The sequence below is a fragment of the Candida parapsilosis genome, contig 005569 (assembly GCF_000182765.1).
Source record: "Candida parapsilosis strain CDC317 annotated contig 005569".
NCBI lineage: Eukaryota > Fungi > Ascomycota > Pichiomycetes > Serinales > Debaryomycetaceae > Lodderomyces > Lodderomyces parapsilosis.
Genome location: NW_023503278.1, coordinates 166,017 through 186,995, shown reverse-complemented (window position 1 = coordinate 186,995; position 20,979 = coordinate 166,017). Strand labels below are relative to the sequence as shown.

The 20,979-nt window shown below is 38.6% G+C and overlaps 12 protein-coding genes across 12 annotated transcripts; 6 read left to right on the top strand and 6 right to left on the bottom strand. All coding sequences in view use genetic code 12, as the record gives it.

The window, feature by feature from the left end:
* Window positions 1-232: 232 nt before the first annotated feature.
* Window positions 233-1,582, bottom strand: SAH1 (adenosylhomocysteinase; the record flags this gene model as incomplete). The annotated part of the gene is made up of 1 exon (XM_036811045.1): window positions 233-1,582. One exon carries the CDS (start codon window positions 1,580-1,582, stop codon window positions 233-235), a length of 1,350 nt encoding a protein of 449 aa, XP_036663247.1.
* A 386-nt stretch (window positions 1,583-1,968) lies between these two features.
* GLN3 (nitrogen-responsive transcriptional regulator) lies at window positions 1,969-4,896 on the bottom strand (the record flags this gene model as incomplete). The annotated part of the gene is made up of 1 exon (XM_036811034.1): window positions 1,969-4,896. The coding sequence occupies one exon, from the start codon at window positions 4,894-4,896 to the stop codon at window positions 1,969-1,971; it is 2,928 nt and encodes a 975-aa protein (XP_036663246.1).
* Window positions 4,897-5,808: 912 nt separating this feature from the next.
* On the bottom strand, window positions 5,809-7,281 carry CPAR2_101000 (uncharacterized protein; the record flags this gene model as incomplete). Its single annotated transcript, XM_036811023.1, has 1 exon — window positions 5,809-7,281. One exon carries the CDS (start codon window positions 7,279-7,281, stop codon window positions 5,809-5,811), a length of 1,473 nt encoding a protein of 490 aa, XP_036663245.1.
* A 564-nt stretch (window positions 7,282-7,845) lies between these two features.
* On the bottom strand, window positions 7,846-9,297 carry CPAR2_100990 (metallodipeptidase; the record flags this gene model as incomplete). The annotated part of the gene is made up of 1 exon (XM_036811012.1): window positions 7,846-9,297. The coding sequence occupies one exon, from the start codon at window positions 9,295-9,297 to the stop codon at window positions 7,846-7,848; it is 1,452 nt and encodes a 483-aa protein (XP_036663244.1).
* Window positions 9,298-9,891: 594 nt separating this feature from the next.
* On the top strand, window positions 9,892-11,646 carry CPAR2_100980 (uncharacterized protein; the record flags this gene model as incomplete). The annotated part of the gene is made up of 1 exon (XM_036811001.1): window positions 9,892-11,646. One exon carries the CDS (start codon window positions 9,892-9,894, stop codon window positions 11,644-11,646), a length of 1,755 nt encoding a protein of 584 aa, XP_036663243.1.
* A 361-nt stretch (window positions 11,647-12,007) lies between these two features.
* CPAR2_100970 (nucleotidase) lies at window positions 12,008-12,916 on the top strand (the record flags this gene model as incomplete). Its single annotated transcript, XM_036810990.1, has 1 exon — window positions 12,008-12,916. The coding sequence occupies one exon, from the start codon at window positions 12,008-12,010 to the stop codon at window positions 12,914-12,916; it is 909 nt and encodes a 302-aa protein (XP_036663242.1).
* A 247-nt stretch (window positions 12,917-13,163) lies between these two features.
* On the top strand, window positions 13,164-14,048 carry CPAR2_100960 (uncharacterized protein; the record flags this gene model as incomplete). Its single annotated transcript, XM_036810978.1, has 1 exon — window positions 13,164-14,048. The coding sequence occupies one exon, from the start codon at window positions 13,164-13,166 to the stop codon at window positions 14,046-14,048; it is 885 nt and encodes a 294-aa protein (XP_036663241.1).
* A 1,111-nt stretch (window positions 14,049-15,159) lies between these two features.
* Window positions 15,160-15,639, bottom strand: CPAR2_100950 (uncharacterized protein; the record flags this gene model as incomplete). Its single annotated transcript, XM_036810967.1, has 1 exon — window positions 15,160-15,639. One exon carries the CDS (start codon window positions 15,637-15,639, stop codon window positions 15,160-15,162), a length of 480 nt encoding a protein of 159 aa, XP_036663240.1.
* Window positions 15,640-16,354: 715 nt separating this feature from the next.
* Window positions 16,355-17,260, top strand: CPAR2_100940 (RNA recognition motif domain-containing protein; the record flags this gene model as incomplete). The annotated part of the gene is made up of 1 exon (XM_036810956.1): window positions 16,355-17,260. One exon carries the CDS (start codon window positions 16,355-16,357, stop codon window positions 17,258-17,260), a length of 906 nt encoding a protein of 301 aa, XP_036663239.1.
* Window positions 17,261-17,627: 367 nt separating this feature from the next.
* CPAR2_100930 (uncharacterized protein) lies at window positions 17,628-18,485 on the top strand (the record flags this gene model as incomplete). Its single annotated transcript, XM_036810945.1, has 1 exon — window positions 17,628-18,485. One exon carries the CDS (start codon window positions 17,628-17,630, stop codon window positions 18,483-18,485), a length of 858 nt encoding a protein of 285 aa, XP_036663238.1.
* Window positions 18,486-18,669: 184 nt separating this feature from the next.
* On the top strand, window positions 18,670-19,509 carry CPAR2_100920 (putative serine hydrolase; the record flags this gene model as incomplete). The annotated part of the gene is made up of 1 exon (XM_036810934.1): window positions 18,670-19,509. The coding sequence occupies one exon, from the start codon at window positions 18,670-18,672 to the stop codon at window positions 19,507-19,509; it is 840 nt and encodes a 279-aa protein (XP_036663237.1).
* Window positions 19,510-19,529: 20 nt separating this feature from the next.
* CPAR2_100910 (protein disulfide isomerase) lies at window positions 19,530-20,432 on the bottom strand (the record flags this gene model as incomplete). Its single annotated transcript, XM_036810923.1, has 1 exon — window positions 19,530-20,432. The coding sequence occupies one exon, from the start codon at window positions 20,430-20,432 to the stop codon at window positions 19,530-19,532; it is 903 nt and encodes a 300-aa protein (XP_036663236.1).
* Window positions 20,433-20,979: the final 547 nt, after the last annotated feature.

Sequence of the window (20,979 nt, the reverse complement as noted above, 5' to 3'; positions counted from 1 at the left end):
ATATATGTATCTCAAATTTAAAAAAAAGGAGTGTTTAACAAATGTAGATTTATGAAGTGAAAAATGAACAGTTGATGCATCATTATCTTTTTGAAAAAAGGAGGTCATTAAAAATGGTGTTGAAAATTTTTAAAAGGTAAAAATAATCTGTTGAATGTGTTTGGGCTGATTTACTCTGAAACTTGTTGAAATTTCAAAACATACATGGGATAGCCATGTAAGCACGATCTGCTTAGTATCTGTAGATATCAGCCTTGTAAGGGCCTTCTTCTGGAATACCCAAATATTCAGCTTGGACTGGAGTCAATTTGGTCAATCTAGCATTCAAATGATCCAAATGACATCTAGCAACAGTTTCATCCAAAATCTTGGGTAACAAATGAACACCAACATCAAATGGACCAGTCTTGGCAAATTCAGGGAATTTTTCTCTAAAGTCCTTGTTGTCAGCATTGAAAAGAGCAATTTGAGCAAGAACTTGATTGGAGAATGAACAAGACATGACAAATGATGAATGTCCAGTGGCACAACCCAAGTTGACCAATCTACCATCAGCCAACAAGATGATGTGACGACCATTCTTCATCAAGTATCTGTCAACTTGTGGTTTGATATTGACAACAGATTGAGCATTCTCCTTCAACCAAGCAACATCAATTTCAATATCGAAATGACCAATGTTACAAACAATGGCATCTTCTGGCATCTTTTCGAAATGCTTACCAACGATGATATCTCTACAACCAGTAGTTGTAACAAAGATTTGACCAATTGAGGCCACTTCATCCAATGGAGCAACTTGATAACCGGAAACAGCAGCTTGCAAAGCATTGATCGGATCAATTTCAGTAACGATAACTCTAGCTCCCATACCTTGTAAAGCTAAAGCACAACCTTTACCAACATCACCAAATCCAGCAACAACAGCAACTTTACCAGCAATCATGACATCAGTGGCTCTCTTGATACCGTCAATCAATGATTCTCTACATCCGTACAAATTGTCAAATTTGGACTTGGTGACAGAATCATTGACATTAATGGCAGGGACTTTCAATTTACCATCTCTCAATGACTTGTACAAGTGATGGACACCAGTGGTTGTCTCCTCACTCAACCCAAAACAATCTTTCAACATTTCTGGGTACTTTTCATGAACCAATGAAGTCAAATCACCACCATCATCCAAAATCAAATTCAACTTCTTACCATCTTTGAAAGCAAACAATTGTTGTTCAATACACCATTGATACTCTTCTTCAGTTTCACCCTTCCAGGCAAACACAGGAACACCAGCAGCAGCGATAGCAGCAGCAGCATGATCTTGAGTTGAGAAAATGTTGCAAGATGACCAAGTAACTTCAGCACCCAAGGCAACCAAAGTTTCAATCAAGACGGCGGTTTGAATAGTCATGTGTAAACAACCAGCAATTCTAGCTCCTTTCAATGGTTGTGATGGACCGTATTTTTTACGAATGTACATTAATCCTGGCATTTCATTTTCAGACAATTCGATATCTTTTCTACCAAAGGCAGCTAATGAGATATCGGCAACTTTGAAGTTAGTAGCTGGAGCAGACATTGTGAGGTACAGTTAGTGATTATAGTTTATAGATCTAAAGCTTCAAAAAAAGTAGAACCAAAAGAAATGTGTGAAAAATATATATCCCTTCGATGGACGAATTGGAAAAAAAAATTGAAAAATTGGGCCCCACCTGCATATAAACTGAAACCACTTTACAAAAGTTATACGACGAGAAGATTGGGGGTTGGGTAGTGTACAACGTGTACAAAAAAACGAACTTGGTCCAACGTGTACATCAGGGGAGCACGTGCTTCAGACAAAACCTACAATGCATTAAAACGATCATCCATCAAAACATCATACATATAGTTACTTTTTTTTTTCATCTACCTACAAATAAATAAATAAATCTACCCCTCCCATAACCTATTGTCTCTTTTTTCTCACATTTCAAACTTTAACCAATCTAAATCCTTGTAATCGGGTGTAGTCGCCATGCCAGCTCCATTCCCTTTACTACCAAAACCATTAGTAGTAGTAGTGGTACTGGTAGTGTGCATTTGCATAGCAAACGCATCATTCGTACTTGTAAACTGCGTCAGCTTCGGAGCGGCAATACTAATCTTCAGAGGAGAAATTTGCGTTGATGGTAATTGTGATGACAATTGCGATGGTAGTTGAGAACTATCTTGAGATGCCAAACCGGGAACTGCGAATCCATCTGGTTCTTCATCACCCCCATCATCATCATTGTGTAGGCTCGTGTAGTTGCGGAAAAACTCTTCATCAATCATACTCATGGTTGCATCAATCATGTCGGGGTCGACTTCTGGTACGGAGGGAATGAAATCATTGTCAGTGCTGTTGTTGTTGTGGTTGCCGTCACCCAACATCATCAATTCATCGTCAATTCCTTCATGTTGGACAATGGGAGGTTTACTGGCTCTATATTGTTCCAACAATTTCAATTGCTTTGAATGTACGTCCTGACCATATGGCTGGTGGTGGTGTTGATAATGGTGGTTGTGTTTTTGATGATGTTGCTGAAATTGCAATGGTTGCAGTTGCTGTAGTTGTTGCTTCTGCAGATAGTGTTGCAGCAGTTGCAGCTTCTGTTGTTGCTTCTGCAGCAGTTGCTTCGACTGCAGTTGCTTCATTTGCGCAGACAACATTGAGGTAGTCGAAGCATTAGGTATCGAAGACGGAAGCATACCCACAACATTCATTGGCGTAGCAGGTATGGAATTTGGTGTCTCATGTTGATTAAAGCTACCAACAAGAAATGAATTTGGTGAATTTAAAGAATTGGGTGTCTCAACACCACCATTTTCATGAACATTACCACCAAAACTATGACCTTGACTATGCGTATGCATCAAAGTAGTATTACTATTGTGCCTTGAAATTTGTGGTCGTTGTTGAAATTCTTGAGGAGTATCGAAATAATTTGATTGTGGGAACCTTTGATTGAGCATATTAATATTATTCGAAGTCAATGAATTTGTTGGTGTAGACACCGATACCGTGTTTTTCCTTGAAATATTCACCAACGATGTTCTTCTACTCAATGAAGATGACGAAACAAGTGAATTTGTGCGTTTGATCGACGATGGGATATTCGACATTGACATAGCAGACGCTGGTTGTTGCAGTTGCTGCAGTTGATGATTTAAAGATGCACTCGAGGGGAACCCAGCCGCGTTATTCCTATTATTGAATGATGATGCACTCATGACTCCAGCTTGTTCAATAGTGGCAGGTATATTAACCTCTGATTTTTTCCTCTTGAATGGCTGATTATTGTTAATTGTGTATGAATATGATGAGTTTGCTGATGACGCAGCCGACGTCGGTGAACTAACATCATTATTGCGGCTCTGCGGGATAGGTATACTCTTGTTGCTCAAACTGGTTGAACTTGAAGTCTTGGGTAAAATCATTACATTTTTCAATCTTGAGTTTTGTAGTGAGTTACTTCCTCCACCAAAAGAATTGGAAAATTGATTAGGTAGAGATGAAGCAAATCCATTGGTATTTGGAGCAATGGCAATTGGAGTATGCCTCTTAAATATTGTTGCACCATCACCATTTCTCGAATTTAAATGTTGAGCTGATGCGATATTCAATGTTCGTGGTGCAGAACTGGACATTGCACTACTTGACGATTTCCTTGAATTTCTCTTTTTTATGACATCGGTCTTTAACGATAAAGGACGTGTTGTACCATGTAATTTCAAAAATAAACCACAAGCATTACACAAGGTGTTACCGTCAGTATCTTTTCGCCACAAGGGAGTCTTTTCAGTTTTACAGTTGAAACAAGAGGTCTTTATTGCTTGTGCTTCAGTTTCCTTCTTCGTGGGCTCCTTTTCCTCCTCCTTTTCCTCGGTTGAACCGGTCTTTTTTTCCTGTTTTAATTCCTTCAACTTCGATAGTGAAGATGTCAAGTTCGATTTTGGCTTTGTTGCGGTGGCCTCGACATCAGATGCTACGCTCGATGTAGCCGAAGTACCGCACGCACTAGAATTATTTCTTGAACAACTGCTTTGATCTGAAGTGGGGGACTTGCTTTCAGTACTGTTTGGTGGTTCCATATCGATATCCATTGAATTCTCACCATTGGACCCATTCCGTTGCGGTAGACTAGGAGTATTTGATTTCTCAACATTGCGTTTTGAAGGGCTGCTGAATATTGGTTTTAACGCACTGGTGTTTTGTAATTCATCTATTGACAAGGGGGAAAGCAAGTCAAATGTATCTTCATTTGTACCCAGTAGATGTACATGACGATGATGATGATGACGGTGTTGCTGGTGGGGAGGCTGTGATGTGTGCTGTTGACCAGATTGATGTGATGTCAATTGCTGACGAAAGTCAGGCGATATACTAAAGTTGTAATGTTGCTCATTATAAACGTTATTCTTCATATGACTTAGTTGAGTTTTACTGTTTGATTTGCGTAGCTGTCTATTCTCAACTCTTGGTTGTAAATTCAACAATTTTTTAGCTGAATAAAAGATATCTACTAGTGAGGGTCCGGGGTCAAATGATGAGGATGCGGATGTGGATGTGTCATGTGAGCCAGGTGAGTGTTGTGATTGACTGCGTTGTAGACTTGACTGTGGAGTTCTATTGTGTCTCGACTGGTAATTAGTATCTTCTTCTGTGGCTGATGATGATGAAGACGAAGAGGAGGATATGTTTGCGGCAGCCTTGGTGGTGGAAGTGGTTGGCTGTGAGTGGCTATTGCTTGTGGGTAGTGGTGGTGCACCAAAATGATTATGAGACATCAAGCCACCTCCGGTTTTGTTATTGCTTCCCTCTATACCTTCAGTAGTGACGGAGGCGTTTGTAGTGGTCCTTGTTGACATAAAAGAAATGGCCTGTGTGATGTGTATATATGTTTTTGCTTTTTTCTCGTGTGTGTGAGTCCTTCTCTAAATAATATAAACTGATGATAATTTTTGGTAATCAAGTTACTTATTATAACCACGTTAAAGTCTTTCGTAATAGTGATATAAATGATTAGTGTAAGTAGGATGTCCTTTGAATATACCACTTTATGATGCTGTTACCACTTAGATGTAGAAGGTGTATACTGATGTTATTGTTGATGATGACTCTCTTGTACTTGTCCCCTTCCCTGTTTTTCAAAGAACATTTTAAAAATTTAATTTTAAACTTTTTTTTTTTTATTTTTTATTTTATTTTTATTAAAAGACCGTGTTTATATGCAGGAGCAGGTAGTCGTGTTATTGTGTTCAAATTTAACTGGTTTCACACATAATACACACGACCTTATTAGTAGTGTCTTAAAATATAAGTTTGTGACATTCGTCATACCTAACTCCTATAGAGTAATTCCAAATTTTGCAGCATAACAAACAAGAAAGAGAATTACATAAAAATCTTTAGTACTAAAATTCGATCTCAATCTACATACACCTGTTCCGAAGAGTTTGTTGACGGAGTTGTCATTTAATGACAAAGGAAAAAGAGTCGTGTTAGACAAAAAGTCCCCGCCGCATGAATACAAATTGCAATTTAACACAAAATAAATAAAACAATTGACACAATGAGCGGATAATAAGTTTTCCTCCTCGGCTACATTCTACATCTCCCATTTCTGATCTATTGTTTTTTAGCTTTACTCTTACAATAATGTGCAAAACATTCCTTCTAGACAATTCTGGTCCACTTTTATACATGAATTGCATTCCATTATACGATTATACATCCATACTTATATATATATATATATATATATATATATATACGTCCTTTTAGTCCTTACTTACATTACTACTAGTGGTTGCACTACCATTACCACCATTACCACCATTATTGTTCAGTCTGGTATACTTTCCACCACCTCCATACCTCGATTTTCTCTCTCCTCTTCCCTCACTACTCAGTGGTGATTCAACATGCAACCTGTACTCAAACCCAACTCCTCCAACACGTTCATTGGACCCACTATCAACAGTAGTAATAGAATCAGCTCCCAGTAAAATGTCGTCACATTCTCTGATCACCCTCAATATCGCATCACATATGATACGTCTTGCTTGGAATGGAGTCAATGGTTTCTTAATACTACCTTCGGCTGAGCTTGTGCTTTGTTGTTGCAGTTGCAGTTGCTTTTTGAAATTCAAGTTTGAGTTCCAAACTGATATTATGTCTTCTTCTTTACGTACACTCAACACAATCCCACATATGTCATTATGTAATACGTTTTGAATTTCAAAGGCATGGGTCAGAGGTATAAAATTACCCGTCAAAATTTTTATAACCATCCTTTCCCAAATCAATGCTGTTCTCTTCCTCAATTTTTGAACTGACTGCTGCGAGGAAATTGCCGTAGTTGTAGATGCGCCTTCTGCATCTTTCTTATTCTGATGATGATAATCTTGAGCTTTTCTACTAAATCTGAAAATCCAACGACCTCCTTTGGCATTCAATGGATCTTCCCATACTGGATTAACACCAATTTTGAAAATAAGAAATTCTGAACCAATGCTTAAATTGTAACTAGTCTTGATCGACGTCAACATTGTCCACATTTGCTCAACTGATGCAATGTGTGAAATTGTAGTTGAGGTATTGTTCAAGTTGGTGAATTGTAATTGATGGGTCGTTTGCAAATAAGAATCAACACCTGCTTGTTGCTGTTGCAGAACAGTATTGTTATCACCATCAGTTGTGGTATTAGCCGTGGTTGCAGACTCAGCTGTGGATAGTTCCTGCTGCTGCTGCTGCTGCTGCTGTTGTTGTTGATGTAGTTGCATTTGTTGCTTTTTATTCCTGAAATGGTGCCATACAGTCCAACAATAAGGCAATACATGTTCATTTTCTGACACATCGGCCAATGCTTCTTCAGTCAATTTGGCAGCATCCAATTTGGGCAACTTGGCCAATTCTTGTGATGACACATGCCCACTAAAACCTTGTTGATTATGATTGTGATTATGGTTATGGTTATAATGATGATGAGAACCATGACCAGATCGGTAATGATGATGCTGTTGTTGAAACTGATTTTGCTCATTATTGATATTACTCGTTTCATTACTCATTTGACTGGCATTACTATTGTGATGACTTTGATGAAACTTTGACCTTGGTGGAAACGATGATTGAATGGATTGAACTGGCGTTGAAGACGGTGACGAGCTTGCTGATGATGAGGAGTCGGCATTATTCTGGTTCATTATTCTATTGAATAATGACTCTGCTCTTTTCAAATTATCAGACATGAAAATAGTTTCTATAAGGTGGTTATCAAATGCAAACTTTTTTTTTTAAGATGAGTAGGTGTTAAAATTTAATGCTGAGACTAGATTTGTTTGGCTACCATGGAATTGAAATGGAAAAAGCTATAGCTTTAGTAAACAAGAAGGATCAGGCTACGCTTGATTAAATAGCTGGAATGGATTGTCAATGAGTATTACTAAAAGGAAATGATGATGATGATGACGATGACGATATGGAACTGCAAAATGGTGAAAAAAAAAAAAAAATTCTTCTTGTTCTTGTTCTTGTTCTTCTCTCGCTTTCAAAAACTCAATGCGTTCTAATTTTTATGCATTCTCTTCGAGTACACACTCCACTACCACGTAGAGATCAAAAATCACCATAGTTAGAATAGGATGATAAAGACTAGCGGTCAAAAAAGGGCACTACCCAGTGTCTTTCAATCTGTTTACCTTATGCTATCTACATCCACTTGAATTCACTCTCGGATACTATGCGTCCATGATTCCCTTTCAGAATTACATAAATAAAAATTTCTTATACACACCTCTACGTCTCAATCCCCTCTAAGCTTTAGCATAATAGTGCAAGTAACCGCCCAAAGTCTTGCACCCATTGATATAGTTATTAACATCCAATTTTTCATTGATTGAATGAGCACCATCATCACCTCTACCCATGGGCAACAACAACACATCGACTCCCAATTCCTTTTCAAATGTTAAAGTAATGGGGATTGATCCACCTTCTCTTGTAAAATCCGGCACAATTCCCCATACATCTTGAGTTGCTTTAGCTGCTGCTTGGAAACTTTCATTAAATGGATCAGACACCCAGTAATTACCATCATGAATTAATTCAACTTTGAATTCATTAGGTGAGTTCAATTTAGCTAATTCTTGATTAATGTGTTTAAACACCAATTCATCCAATTTTTTCGATTCGATATCGGGCACAGTTCTAATGGAGAATTTACCAACAACTTTCGATGGGATAACGGTTTTGGCACCAGCACCGGAAAATGCACCTTCGATACCGTGTAACGATAAGGATGGATATCTCCATCTATGTTTCAAAATGTCCTTTTTGTTCTGATGTAAAGCTGTGTTTGAACCAGCAGCTGCATTCAACTCTTCAACTGAAAAATCAATACTATCATACAATCCGTCCTCTTTTTCAGTCAATGGAGCCACCATTTCATCAACTCCGGGGATCAAGATCTTTCCTTTACCATCGACCAAAGTAGACATAACTTTAATCAAATCAGTCATTGGCTCAGCAATAATACCACCAAAGATACCACTATGTAAATCAGCACCTGGACCTTTCACAATAATTTGGTAGTAGTTACATCCTCTTAATCCATAAGTCAAAACTGGTTTGGTTGTACCTAACCAATAATTATCAGAAATGGTTACTTGATCAACATTTTTAAAATATTGTTTGGCTTCTTTAGCAACCAATTCATCCAACCCCAAGGATCCACTTTCTTCCATACCTTCAAAACAAACGACCAAGTTAACTGGTAATTCCCAACCCAATTTATTATGAGCCTCAACAACATTCAACCATCCCATAACTGGACCTTTATCATCAGTTGATCCTCTACCATACAAAATCTCCTTTGTCTTGTCATAATGCATAGTAAAAGGTTCAGTACCCCATCCGTCCTCTTTCAAAGCTGGCTGAACATCATAGTGTCCATAAACCAAAACCGTCTTTTTTTTAGGATCAGACCCAAATCTACCCAAGACGATGGGTGGCAATTGTAAATTGGCATCTTGAACTGGTGGTGGCTGTGTACCTAATTCCTTAACTTGAATGTCTTGGAATCCCAATTGGGTCAATTCATTTACCAAAAATTTCGACATTTCCACAACTTTTGGTCTAAGTTGTTCATCTGAGGAAACTGAGGGGATGGCTATGGCTTTGGATAACCGTTCGATAAATTGTGGTTTCAATTCATCAATGGTTTTAAAGAGTGGGTCTATTGGTAACTTGTCGTATTTCTCTGACATGGCTCAGCTAGTGTTGTTGTGAGGGTTTGTTGTTGTTGTTAGATTTACAATTGATTGTCCAATTGGATCAAAAAGAAAGGGAAGTTTTGGAGTGTCTAAGATATGCGGCGTTTCTTCGGGTGTATAAAATTTTTTCCCTTTTCTCTTTTAAAGCCGTGCAACCAAATGGGAGTTGAAAAAACAAATGCAAGAAAATCTTAGGGCGGAGTATGGCGGGTTAATAAGTTGGTCCGTTGGGATATAGCAATCACTTCCTCCTATAACAGGGCATCCAAATTACAAGTACTTGAGTTGAAATGTAGACGCTTCCAGGATATCTACAACATTCATCTTATGTAATTATATGAAACTCTTCTGTACGGAAATTTTCAATTATGGCAGCGACTCTTCATTGTAGATCCGCACTCAATACTTTCATGGACTGGACTTCTAACTCTATGGCCCGTTCCTTCTTTCCGTTGACTGTCGAGCTCTTCAACTGGTCACGTGAAGATGCTTATTTTTGTTTTTTGACGCGCAAATGCACCAGTTCACTTGATGAGGGATTGATTGATATTCAGCTTGCACACTTCAGCCATTCCCCCACCCATTACAATGGACTCGGATGAGATAGTATCAACGAGTTCCGAAGAGGAGGACCTTTTTGATGTTTTCAATTTGCGAAAGTCACCCGTGAAACTACAGAAAACGTATTCACGATCAACGCGACGCAATGAAGAATCAAGCACCAATAATCTGTATCTGTATAAGAACAATCGAGGAAATCTCACATCTGACGATTCACCATCATCAAAGAGGAAAAGAACATCTCAGGTAAGAAGACCGCGTCAGAAACGATATTACAACAAAACAAAGCTGGATGACGAGGATGACGATGATCTACTCGATATTCAAGTACCACCAATCTTCAAGGATGCTGTTAAGAGTCAAAAGGTGTATGAGCAACACCAACAGGTGAAGAAACGGATAGCTGATCGTGAAAGATTAGAAGAGTCACGCTTACAACAAAGGGAAACGCGTTTGATACGACTAATGGAAGAATTGAACCATGACGAAGAAAATAGGTATGACTTGGAACAAGATAGAAGTTACTTGGAGAAATTGCTTGCCAAGGATGAAAAGGCTTTGGATGGATATGGGATACCGCGTCATTTTTACAGCTTGAGGAATACGCAATTTGATGAAAATCTATTACCGAATCACATTTTGAATAAGGAGATTAGTCAATCACTACAATTTTTGATAGCCAGAGATCTCCTCGCTGCTTATGCGAAAGTGAAAACAGAATTCAAGTTGTTCTTTTTAAAAGGTTTATGTCTGACAAATCCTAGGTTTTTGCAAAATTTATGCCTTATGGTTTTACTACATAAGGATCCTATTTTCAATAAAGAGGAGTTCGAAGATTTACTTTTGAAAATAGGATTGGATCCTGAATTGTTACACAACGAAGAAAAAGCATTTTTGAAGGTGGAGAGAAAGAAACCCGTGTTGAACCTACAATTGGAAAGGTTGAATGTGCTATTTACTGCGTATCTTCGTGGTTCAACTGAAGTGGATTTTGCAAAAGTAACCAGGTATTTTTTGCTAGTTGTGTCTGACTACAATGCCAACAAACACGAGTTGCAAACATTAACTCTATTTGTTCAAGGTGTGTTTCCGCTACTATGTGCTAAAATTGAAAACGTCCAGGACCTTGTCTCTCAAATTTTGAATGTCATGTTTGAAATAGAAACCAGCCTACCTAATCAAAGTGATAAGGAGAAGATCAAGAAAATGGACTTGGAATTGCATTACAACATCATCAAACTAATCAATGTGATATGCGGTGGGGATGAAAAAATTAGGTCTGTGGTTGATGAATTGAATTTACAGTACTTGCTCGGAAGTGATTACCGTAACGATGTCCACAGGTTCACCAAACAAAACATAGTCTACCATATTGCCAACAAGATCATTATTGAAGACAATGTCAAGGATCTTCTCGAATTGAATGATTTACCAACAGCAAATAAGATGTATTCGTTTTACTACAAGGTCAAGATTCTACCATTTGTTTTGGTCAACCCATTCGATTTCACACTTGATCGGGAGAAAAATATCAAAATACTTCGCTCAATTAAAAGCTCTGTCGACAGAATACTACAAAGTTGTTATGGATTGATACGAGATTTGGGATCAATAAATGTTGAAATCGTAATGACTAGCTTGCAAACTGGTGTTGATAAATTTAGTTTCAATCGAGAAGAGATGGTGAGATTTTTAACTGATTTACATCAGGATTTAAGTTTACAATGTGATAAGTTGGAAAATGATTTGAAGTTGGTTAATCAGGATTTCTTTTATGGGTGAAATTTGATCATATTGTATAGAAAGTTATAGAACAAAAAATCTTGTGGTCTCGTTAATTTCTTTTGTGCCAATGTGCACGTGCGTCGGATAAAATGTAGTTTTTCTTGTGCAACTTTCCTGTTTTTGTGGATGATGTCAATGGGAATAAAGAAGTGAGTGACTAAACCTCGTTAATATATTTCCCACCAGCACGAATATACTCACTTACGCTGAACGATATTCTTACTCAATACTACTAGCAATCGATAAAAACTCATCAGCAGTAGACATCTTCAACGAAACAAATCTTATAGCGAGCGACATTTTTATGATCAAGTTGTCGACACGATTGTACACTACAACACCACAAAAAATATTAAGAATGACAGTTGAACAACAACAACAGCAACAGCAGTCCATACAGAGCCAGTCTCAGAACGGACACACCTCTGGCCAGCCAGTTAAATATGTGAATTCAGAACTAACAACTGTTGAACAAGCCAAACCTGGACGTAAAGTCGAACTCCCATTTGGATTCGGGCCTTTACCCAAAGACCATTCCAACAAAACAATATTCTTTTTCGATATTGATAACTGCTTATATCCGAAATCTACTCGTATTTTTGAAATGATGCAAGAGAAAATTCATGAATATTTCAAGCACAACTTACAGTTGAATGATGAAGACGCTTACAGATTGCATCATGATTATTACAAAACGTATGGTTTAGCCATTGAAGGATTGGTTCGTAATCACCAAGTTGATGCATTGGATTACAATTCCAAAGTCGATGATGCATTGGACTTACATGCTGTATTACGTTACGACAAATCATTGAGAGACACGTTGTTGAAAGTAAAACAATCGGGTAAATTTGACTACTTTTGGTTAGTCACAAACGCATATAAGAATCACGCATTGAGAGTAATTAGCTTTCTCGGAATTGGTGATTTGTTTGATGGGTTGACGTATTGTGATTATTCAAAGTTCCCCATTGTTTGCAAGCCAATGAAAGAGTACTTTTTAAATGTATTTGATTTGACAAGATTGAATTATGAGAATAAAGAGGTTTTGGCCAAGCAGTGGTTTATCGACGACAGTGAACTCAACGTGAAGGCCGCTTATGATTTAGGGGTGGGACATGTGATTCACTATGTTGAGCATGATGAAGATGTGGCAAAATTAAAACAAAAGGACGATTTTACTCACTATTATGGAGATGGATCTTCTAGGTCCAAAATTCAAATTTTGAGTCAATTTTCAGACTTGCCTAAACTTGTAGGTGTATAGAGGAATAGAACACTATAGAGATTAAAGGGACAGTCATTGTTGAGATGAGCGGAAACTAGAGACTAAATGCTACCAATACACCTCGAGACGTTGAACTGAATTTAAGTTATCTTGATGGTTTTCAAGATATGATTTGGGTTGTTTCGTGTGATGAATGGAATCATGTTCTACCTTGTACTTAAATGTAAATTTATGTGGACCGAGATTTTGTTTGGTCGCTCTTTTTCTCAATTCACCAAAGATTTCAATGTCGGACGAGTTGGGTGCAACATGTGATGACTTTCTCGAAGCTACATCAATCTTATCGCATCAGTATGGTATTCCCAAGATCCAGCAACCGCAAGACTTCACATCATGGGCACACATGCATGATCTTGAGAAGCAGTACTATACTGCCTATCAGAAGCTAACTCACAAACTCAACCACTTGATGTACTTGACCAAATTGAAAGAGATTGCTCATCCCAGTGAAGATACAACACAGCAGGTTAATCAGATCAAACGAGCAATGGATATCGACGATTTGGAAGAGCTTTTCCTGTTTCTTCAACTTCAAAATGATCTCATCAAGACCGATTCTTTACTTAATCGATTCTTGCTCATGTCGGCCCCCACACTCAAAGCGATCAATCAAGCCAACTTGAATACATCAGAGACAAAAATACTAGAGCATTTGGGTTTGTTGTATGATGATAATGGGCTTGTTCAGAAGGTGCAGGAGATTGAAAACAAGAAGCGCGATGAAATGAATCAAATACAACAGCACCCATTTGAAGTAATTTACACCGAAATAAAGCCCCTAATGAATGAGATCGAGCAGTTGGATTTGCAGTTTGAAGAGCTACAGACGAGGTACATTTCACAGAAGGAAGCACAAGTTGAAGAAAATGAAGTAGCTCGCGTACAATATGCAGAGCTTGTTCATCGATGGCACAAACTAGATCGATTATGCATACTTTTGATCCTTTTAATTACAAGTCTACCTTATGATTGGCTGATTGATGAATCACTAATGAATATGATGCTTGAGTTGAATGCCATACGAGACAAGTTGAACAAGTACCAGTCGGTTGTGAACAAAGACAACATAGAAAATTTCACTATAAAAGAGTTGATGGGTTTGGAATTTTAACTAGTTTGAAACCTATTAGCCCTATTCTTTTTAGTCTCGTTGGTGAATCGCATTTGCATGGATTTTTGAATGAATTCCCTACACGATCAACAAACGTCATATTTATTGAAAGCTGAACGGCTAAGGGGCTGAATATAATACGTTTCAGATTCGATGGAAATCCGATTAGAAGTGTAACTTTTTCTACTCCACAACTCCTCGGGAGTCACCAGTTCTAATACCGGCTGCGGGAAAACTTCCTTGAACATATACATTACGTCTTCACCCCATTCGTTCTACCAGTAGTGTAATGTATTTTGCCAGGTTTGTATTCATCAAAATAGATTTTATTAATTCAGCACATATGAAAACAATGTAGGCCAATTATACACACCGGTAATTGTGGACTTAGCAGATGTATCAACCTCCTTGAGTCTAGATAAGCGCAATATTTAATCAACCATATATTGAGGCTAGCGTTGGGAAAGTTGCCAATGATCGAGGGTATCTTCTCATGCCATGTTTCAGTACATATGACCAAGCTTGAATTCTTTGAAAGGCTCAAACACTCCAAACTATTGAAATATACCGAAAGCTGAATCAAATTTGGAAATTCATTTTCGAAAGACGATGAGCCGATTTGAAGCGAACAATTACCGAGGATCAGTTGTTGAATGTACAAAGTGTTAATGTACTTTCAGAAATTCAAATCGCTTGAGAGAAGAAGTAAGGTGTGCAATTTTGATGTGCATTTGCCTTGATGAAGAACCCCTAGATTTGGACTATGACTCAATCGCAAAGTTTTCGCATAGTTTAGGCTATTTAAACTTTCCACATTTATGCTTTTACCACCAATGGTTATCAGTTCTAAGCATAAGTACATCTCTAACGAGAAAGATATAGTTCCCGGTGAATACTGTATAGATATCTAAAAACAACCCATTGATTCATCTTGAACACAATACATGCTCGAGAAGTAGTAATCAATCAGGTCGAATCCATCCATCATATATTTACAAAACTCTTTTGAGATACTGCTTCCAAACTCAACGTAAGTTATATGCTGAGTATTGTCTATTTGCGACGAGTACTTCTCCACATTATTAGCTGAAACGATTGTAAATTTGTTAGTTCAGTGATTGTTTACATTTCTTGCAAACCTAAACAAGCAGGTTTTACTCATCCCATGATATTCCATACCAACTTCTGGCATCAAAATCAATGGAGAGCGACGCTTTTTTGGTTCATGACGACTCTTTTTAACGAAAGGCGTAACGAGTTTTTTATCCACAGCCTTGATCAATTCCCTCATCTCTTTCTCAGGTAGTTCATGCAATCTCGAATAAGTAATGATGTCTGAGTAGACGTAAATATAATCGTACAGTTTCATTTTGGCAACCACAGCAAATTTCGAGTGAATTGAGGCTAATAAAATTGTTTGATGCTGATTGAGCTGCGTGAAAATGTCATGTATTGCCTGGATGGAAACAAGCAACGTTAGTGTTTGCTTCAGCTTGCATTTAACATTGCTTTGCTTTCTATCAATGGACTTTTCTTTATCGAGTTTCCTACTCTCTGGTACATCACACGTCATGACATGAGATATGTACATAACTAAGGCAATTTCTTACAGCAAATCAAAGAACAATGAAGTCATGGTCAACGTACTAAGCAACTTCTTGATAGCAGTTCTGAGTTGCATACACTACAGAAATTTCATGTTCTTGGTATGTTCCCTACACCGTAGAAAGCTCAAATTTTAGGATCTCGGAAGCACCATCAATCAGGTAGGCATCCATATTTACAGTAAAGATTTCGGATGTTTTTATTTTTGTGTGTGATGCAAAAGGTTTCGTGTGCTATTTTTTATTTTTTATCTATTTGATCTGCTAAGAACACAAGAGAGCACAGCGCCCTTTAATGTTACTCCTACTTCCTAAAAGCTTATTGGCGACATCTTAAATCTCTGGAAGTCACGGTTTTCTTGTCGTGGTATGCATATAGAGCATCAGCGAACATCGGATTGTCAAACAGATCCAACCAAGAAAGCATAAAACGTTTGAGAGACGATGAGCTATGCCAGTATTGGACCCCCACCATTGTTACCTGGGCCTCAACAAAAGGAAACCACGCCGTTTTTGTGCATGGGTCTATTGTCCTCGTGGTTGTGAAGCAGCATACGGGTCTTGATTCTGTGTCTACTCAATAATACTGCACCATTACTTATCTCTCATCTGCACCAATGAGAATCAGCAATTCCCTCTCACTGTAGTTCCCCATATCGGAAGATCAGTGTAGAAAAATAATTACGCAACACAAACCTAAAAATGAACCTAAGACATCAGTTGCATCAAAGAACTTACGATTTACTACATCAAACGATATATAAATGCAGGATAATCGTTACGTTGTTGATTCAGACACACGCCTGTCTCCACCAACTCACACCACTTGCAATGTCATCTATTGTTGTTTCTGAAGTCCCACCTAGTGTCACTACTGGTCAACTTAGACGCTTGTTTCAATATGCCGGCACCATCTCCAGTATAATTCCTTTGAAAAGAGAACCAATGCAGGATCTCCGTCAGTACGAAATTATATACATGTCACCACAAGCAGTGTCAAAAGCTTTGTTATTGGATGACGTAGAGCTAGAACATGGCAGCTTCCTTCATGTCCGCAAGTACCAAGAACGTCCTATGGAAATGAATGGGTTTGCTAGTCATCACAATGGCCAGCCCACAATGCAACAGTTGCGTAAAGAGGATATCGAGTTTACCTTGGGATACGCATATGGACAAGTTTTCAACCTGAGTAATGGCGCAGGTGAGGAGTCTGTACCTACTGCTGATATAAGTCAGGAGTATAAGCCAAAGACGGTCATACTTGCAGAGATGATTGCCGGTGGGTATGACCTTGCAGATGATATAATCGATCGTGGGGCCAGGTTCGACAAGAGGTATGGGGTGCCCTCCCAGTTTCAAAATTTCATTGATTCATTGAACAACTACAATTTGAAAGGTGAACACAAGAGAGCTTTTGAAAATGACCAGTTGAAAAAATACTTTGATGGGGTTGCAGATGCAGGTGCAAATGATTCTCCGTTCGATGCCAGGGTTAGCTCTTTTTACAAGACTCTTGATAACAACGATGTCAGCGACATTCGTAGTGAAGCAATGAAGCTAGCCCAGTATAATGAGCAAAACACAGGAAGAGGTATAATGAGTAATTGAGTCTTGCGTTGGAGCTTGTACCAAGAGAATAGATATATCACATGTATAAAGCGGCAATGACAAATCAAGCGGTCTCGCGGTCTCGCGGTCTCGCGGTCTCTGTTGAGAGGTTGATCATCGACTGTAGTGTATGATCATAAGCATTGACACGTATGTAGTTGTCACAGGAAATAGCAACCTAACAATGTCCTGTGATAATATTTCATTACACAAAAGTGCATTTCAATGTGTGGCTAAGCCGCACACTGTCTCGGGGCGTCATCTTCATATAAAATAGACAGTTTGCTGTTGAAATTGAAACTTCAACAAAACTCTTTCTTTCAAACCAATTGACACGCCATCAACATAACTCAAACACCCACAAGAAATGTCAGTTATAGCTTCCAATATCCCTTCGCAAACTTCTCCAGCCAAAGTATCCGAATTCTTTTCCTTTTGTGGCAAAGTATCTGACTTGGTTCCCCTTGAGGACAATGGCAAGACCAAGAAATACCAAGTTGTATTTGCTTCACCAAAGGCAGTGTCAACTGCATTGTTATTGAATGACGCAGAATTGGAAAATTCGTTCATCAAGGTTGAGGAAGATTTGGAGATTACTGATGGTGCAAAAGGATTGTCTCCTCAGCAAGGTGGTGCTGCTGCTGAGCAACAGCAACAAAAAGGCGATATCAAGGATACATTGAGTGGTGCAGTCGGTGCAGGTGGAACTGCCACTGGTGGTGGAGCCGAAGGCGATGCAATCAGAACTGGTGACCAAACATATGATGATGTCGAGCAAGAAGAGAAGCCAAAGTATGCCATCTTGGCTCAATTGTTGGCCGATGGATACGTGTTGTCGGACCCAATTATCGAACGTGGATTGGAATTTGATAAAAAGAATGGTGTATCTCAAAGATTCCAATCGTTTATCACCTCATTGGACAAGAAGTATGTCCATTCACAAGACCCGGATTCCACAGTGAATCAACAATTGCAAAAAGCACAATCTTCGTTTGCTAGTTCCGGATTGCAAAAGTATTTTGACAACGCCGTCAACTCACCTTTGGGCAAGACGATCCACAAGTACTATCAAAGTCTTGTTGGCGATGTGAAAGATGTCCATGAGGAAGCTGTTAGATTAGCCAAGATTAAGAAAGAAGAACAAGAAAAACAGAAGCAAACTGTTGCAGGTTCAGGAACCACTGGTGATATTCCAGGCTCAACTGCAACCGAAAAGACTTCTTGATGAGAAGAGGTATGTAGGGAGTGCGTTTTTAAGTAGGTAAATCGCTTAATAATTTCGACGTGTAACCAATGATGTCTGTATGTACGGGATCCGTGCGAAGGATTTTTGCATCCGGAATTTTTCACTCCATGAAGCCACAATTTTTCTTTCGAAGATAAGCATCGCCTCTACCCTTTCCCCCGTCATGACTACAAGCAAACAGCAAGCATACAAAGGCAAGATACTATTCTTCCATGGCTACACTCAAAATGCGTCGTTATTTTATGCAAAGACTTCAGCGTTGCGCAAGAAAATAATGAAATTGGGCTACAAATGTCAATATTTGAATGCACCCTACGTCTTGACCCCTAGTGACTTGCCCACGACAGACTCGTTATCTAAATTTGGCTCTTCTGATCAAAATGACGTTACATATCGTGGATGGTGGGTCAAGTTGGACAAAACCAATGACGGGATAAACATGGATAAATCGATTGGAGCCTTGAAGAGATATATCCACGTGGGGGAGCTTATTCCTGATGATGAAGGCGAAGAGCTTGGAAAAGAGGAAGATGACGAAGCGAACTTACCTATTGTTGGGTTGATTGGATTCTCACAAGGAGCTGCATTTGCTGGGCTTGTGGCAGAAAAGTTTGCCGAATTGTTTGATACTACGCCATTGAAGTTTGTGATTTTGTACTCCGGGTTTAAATTGGACACCAGCAAAAGGTCAGGCAACGACAAGTATGACACGTATTATAAGCCTACGCAGGACAAGTTGAGATATTTGCACATCTACGGCGAATTGGATACGGTTGTTTCAGAGGATCGAAGTTTGTCATTGTATAATATAACCAAAGAGAAGTCGGATTTGTTGAAACATCCTGGTGGCCATTTCGTACCTAATTCGAAATTGTATATCGATCAAGTTGTGAATTGGATACAAAGTGATGACAAACCAAAGGAAACCGAGAAAGAGGAGAAGAAGGCGGATGATGATATAGACTCATTATTAGAAATGATGGATAACATAGGTAAAGCTTAATAGATACCCGTTGACACTATTTACAACTCATCATGTTCAACCTTCTTTTTACCTTTGTATTTTAACAACTTTTTACCGCGCTTGGATAATGGGCCCTCGATCGGGTCAATCTGGGCAACGGTGCTGATCCATCTTGATAATTGAGTTTTGTCATCAAGCTTTTCCGTTGCATCGTAGATTACAAATTCACCTTTCTCTTTATCAAAGTAGAGCAACATTGATGAATCTGTTTTGGGGATTTCTACCAGTTTACCATCGATTTCAATGGTTTTTGGTTGATCGTTGTGTTTCCCATACATTGCAAAATCCACTTTGGTGAGAAAATCGATTGCCAATGACTTCAACAACGGACTAATCAGATTAGACTTTGTAATTAGCAAGACCTTAGCTTTTTCCAAATCTTCATTAATCCATTTGATCAAGTCACTATCCAAATTGTGCACTTTCTTAACATAATTCTTCAATCTAGAGCCCAAGAATTGCAGCATCGCTTTCACAGTCCGTTGTCCATTGTATGCTTCACTCGCATGTCTCTGTCTCTTACCGCTCATAGCTTTATTCTTGTCATATTTGGGTGGTCGAAATACCATGACAGTTGGAAATCCACTAATTTGATATTGGGCACAAAGTGGTTTATTGTAGTCTTTATCACAGTTCACGGCAGCTACGTTAACACTGAGCTTGGAATCCCTACCCACAGCCTTCCCCAATTTTTTCCACACTGGTTTTAATTGTTGGCAGTAGCCACACCAAGGTGCATAGAATTTAACTATTGAGGTATAGTTTGAGCCATGGATAACTTTATCAAAATTGGATGCCGTTAACTCGAAAATGTTTGGATCGCTTGCGTATTCATCGCCTTGTGCTCGCGCAGTGACTAGGAGAAGGACATTAAGTAGGGATAGTAGGTATGAGATGTACATTGATTGCGATGAGGTAAAAGTCCAAAGTGGTTGACGTGTTTTGCAGATTTTGAAATTTTCTTCATTGGTCGCGATAAGCCGATCGGGATATGGAGGACATAGATTAGAAACAGTAAACAAGAGGAATCATTTTAGTAAAGTGTATGTCGAGGAGTTGTTTCCCTTGGAGAAGAATGCTTACAGATACAGTATTCGTTCTGTGTATATTAACTATGTAACACAGTTTGCTCAAATATACACACCGACATAGTTCATCACATAAACAGCACTGAATCCAATACTCAAAGCAGCCACCGTAGCACTGATCAAGTAACTCAAGAAGCTCTTTTTCTTGATGTCTCCGAGCAAATTGAATGATAATGAACCAAATGATAGAAGTATTAAAAAAATTGTGAATATTGTAGTTGTAGTAGTTATTGCTGAATTAACAACAGGTGTGCTGGAGTGAAACAATTGTGTAGCCTCATTGTAAGGAATCCCTTGGTTGCTCATGTTTGAGAATGTATGGTGTTGTGGGGTGCGATGTGATGTTCAAGTTACTTTCAAT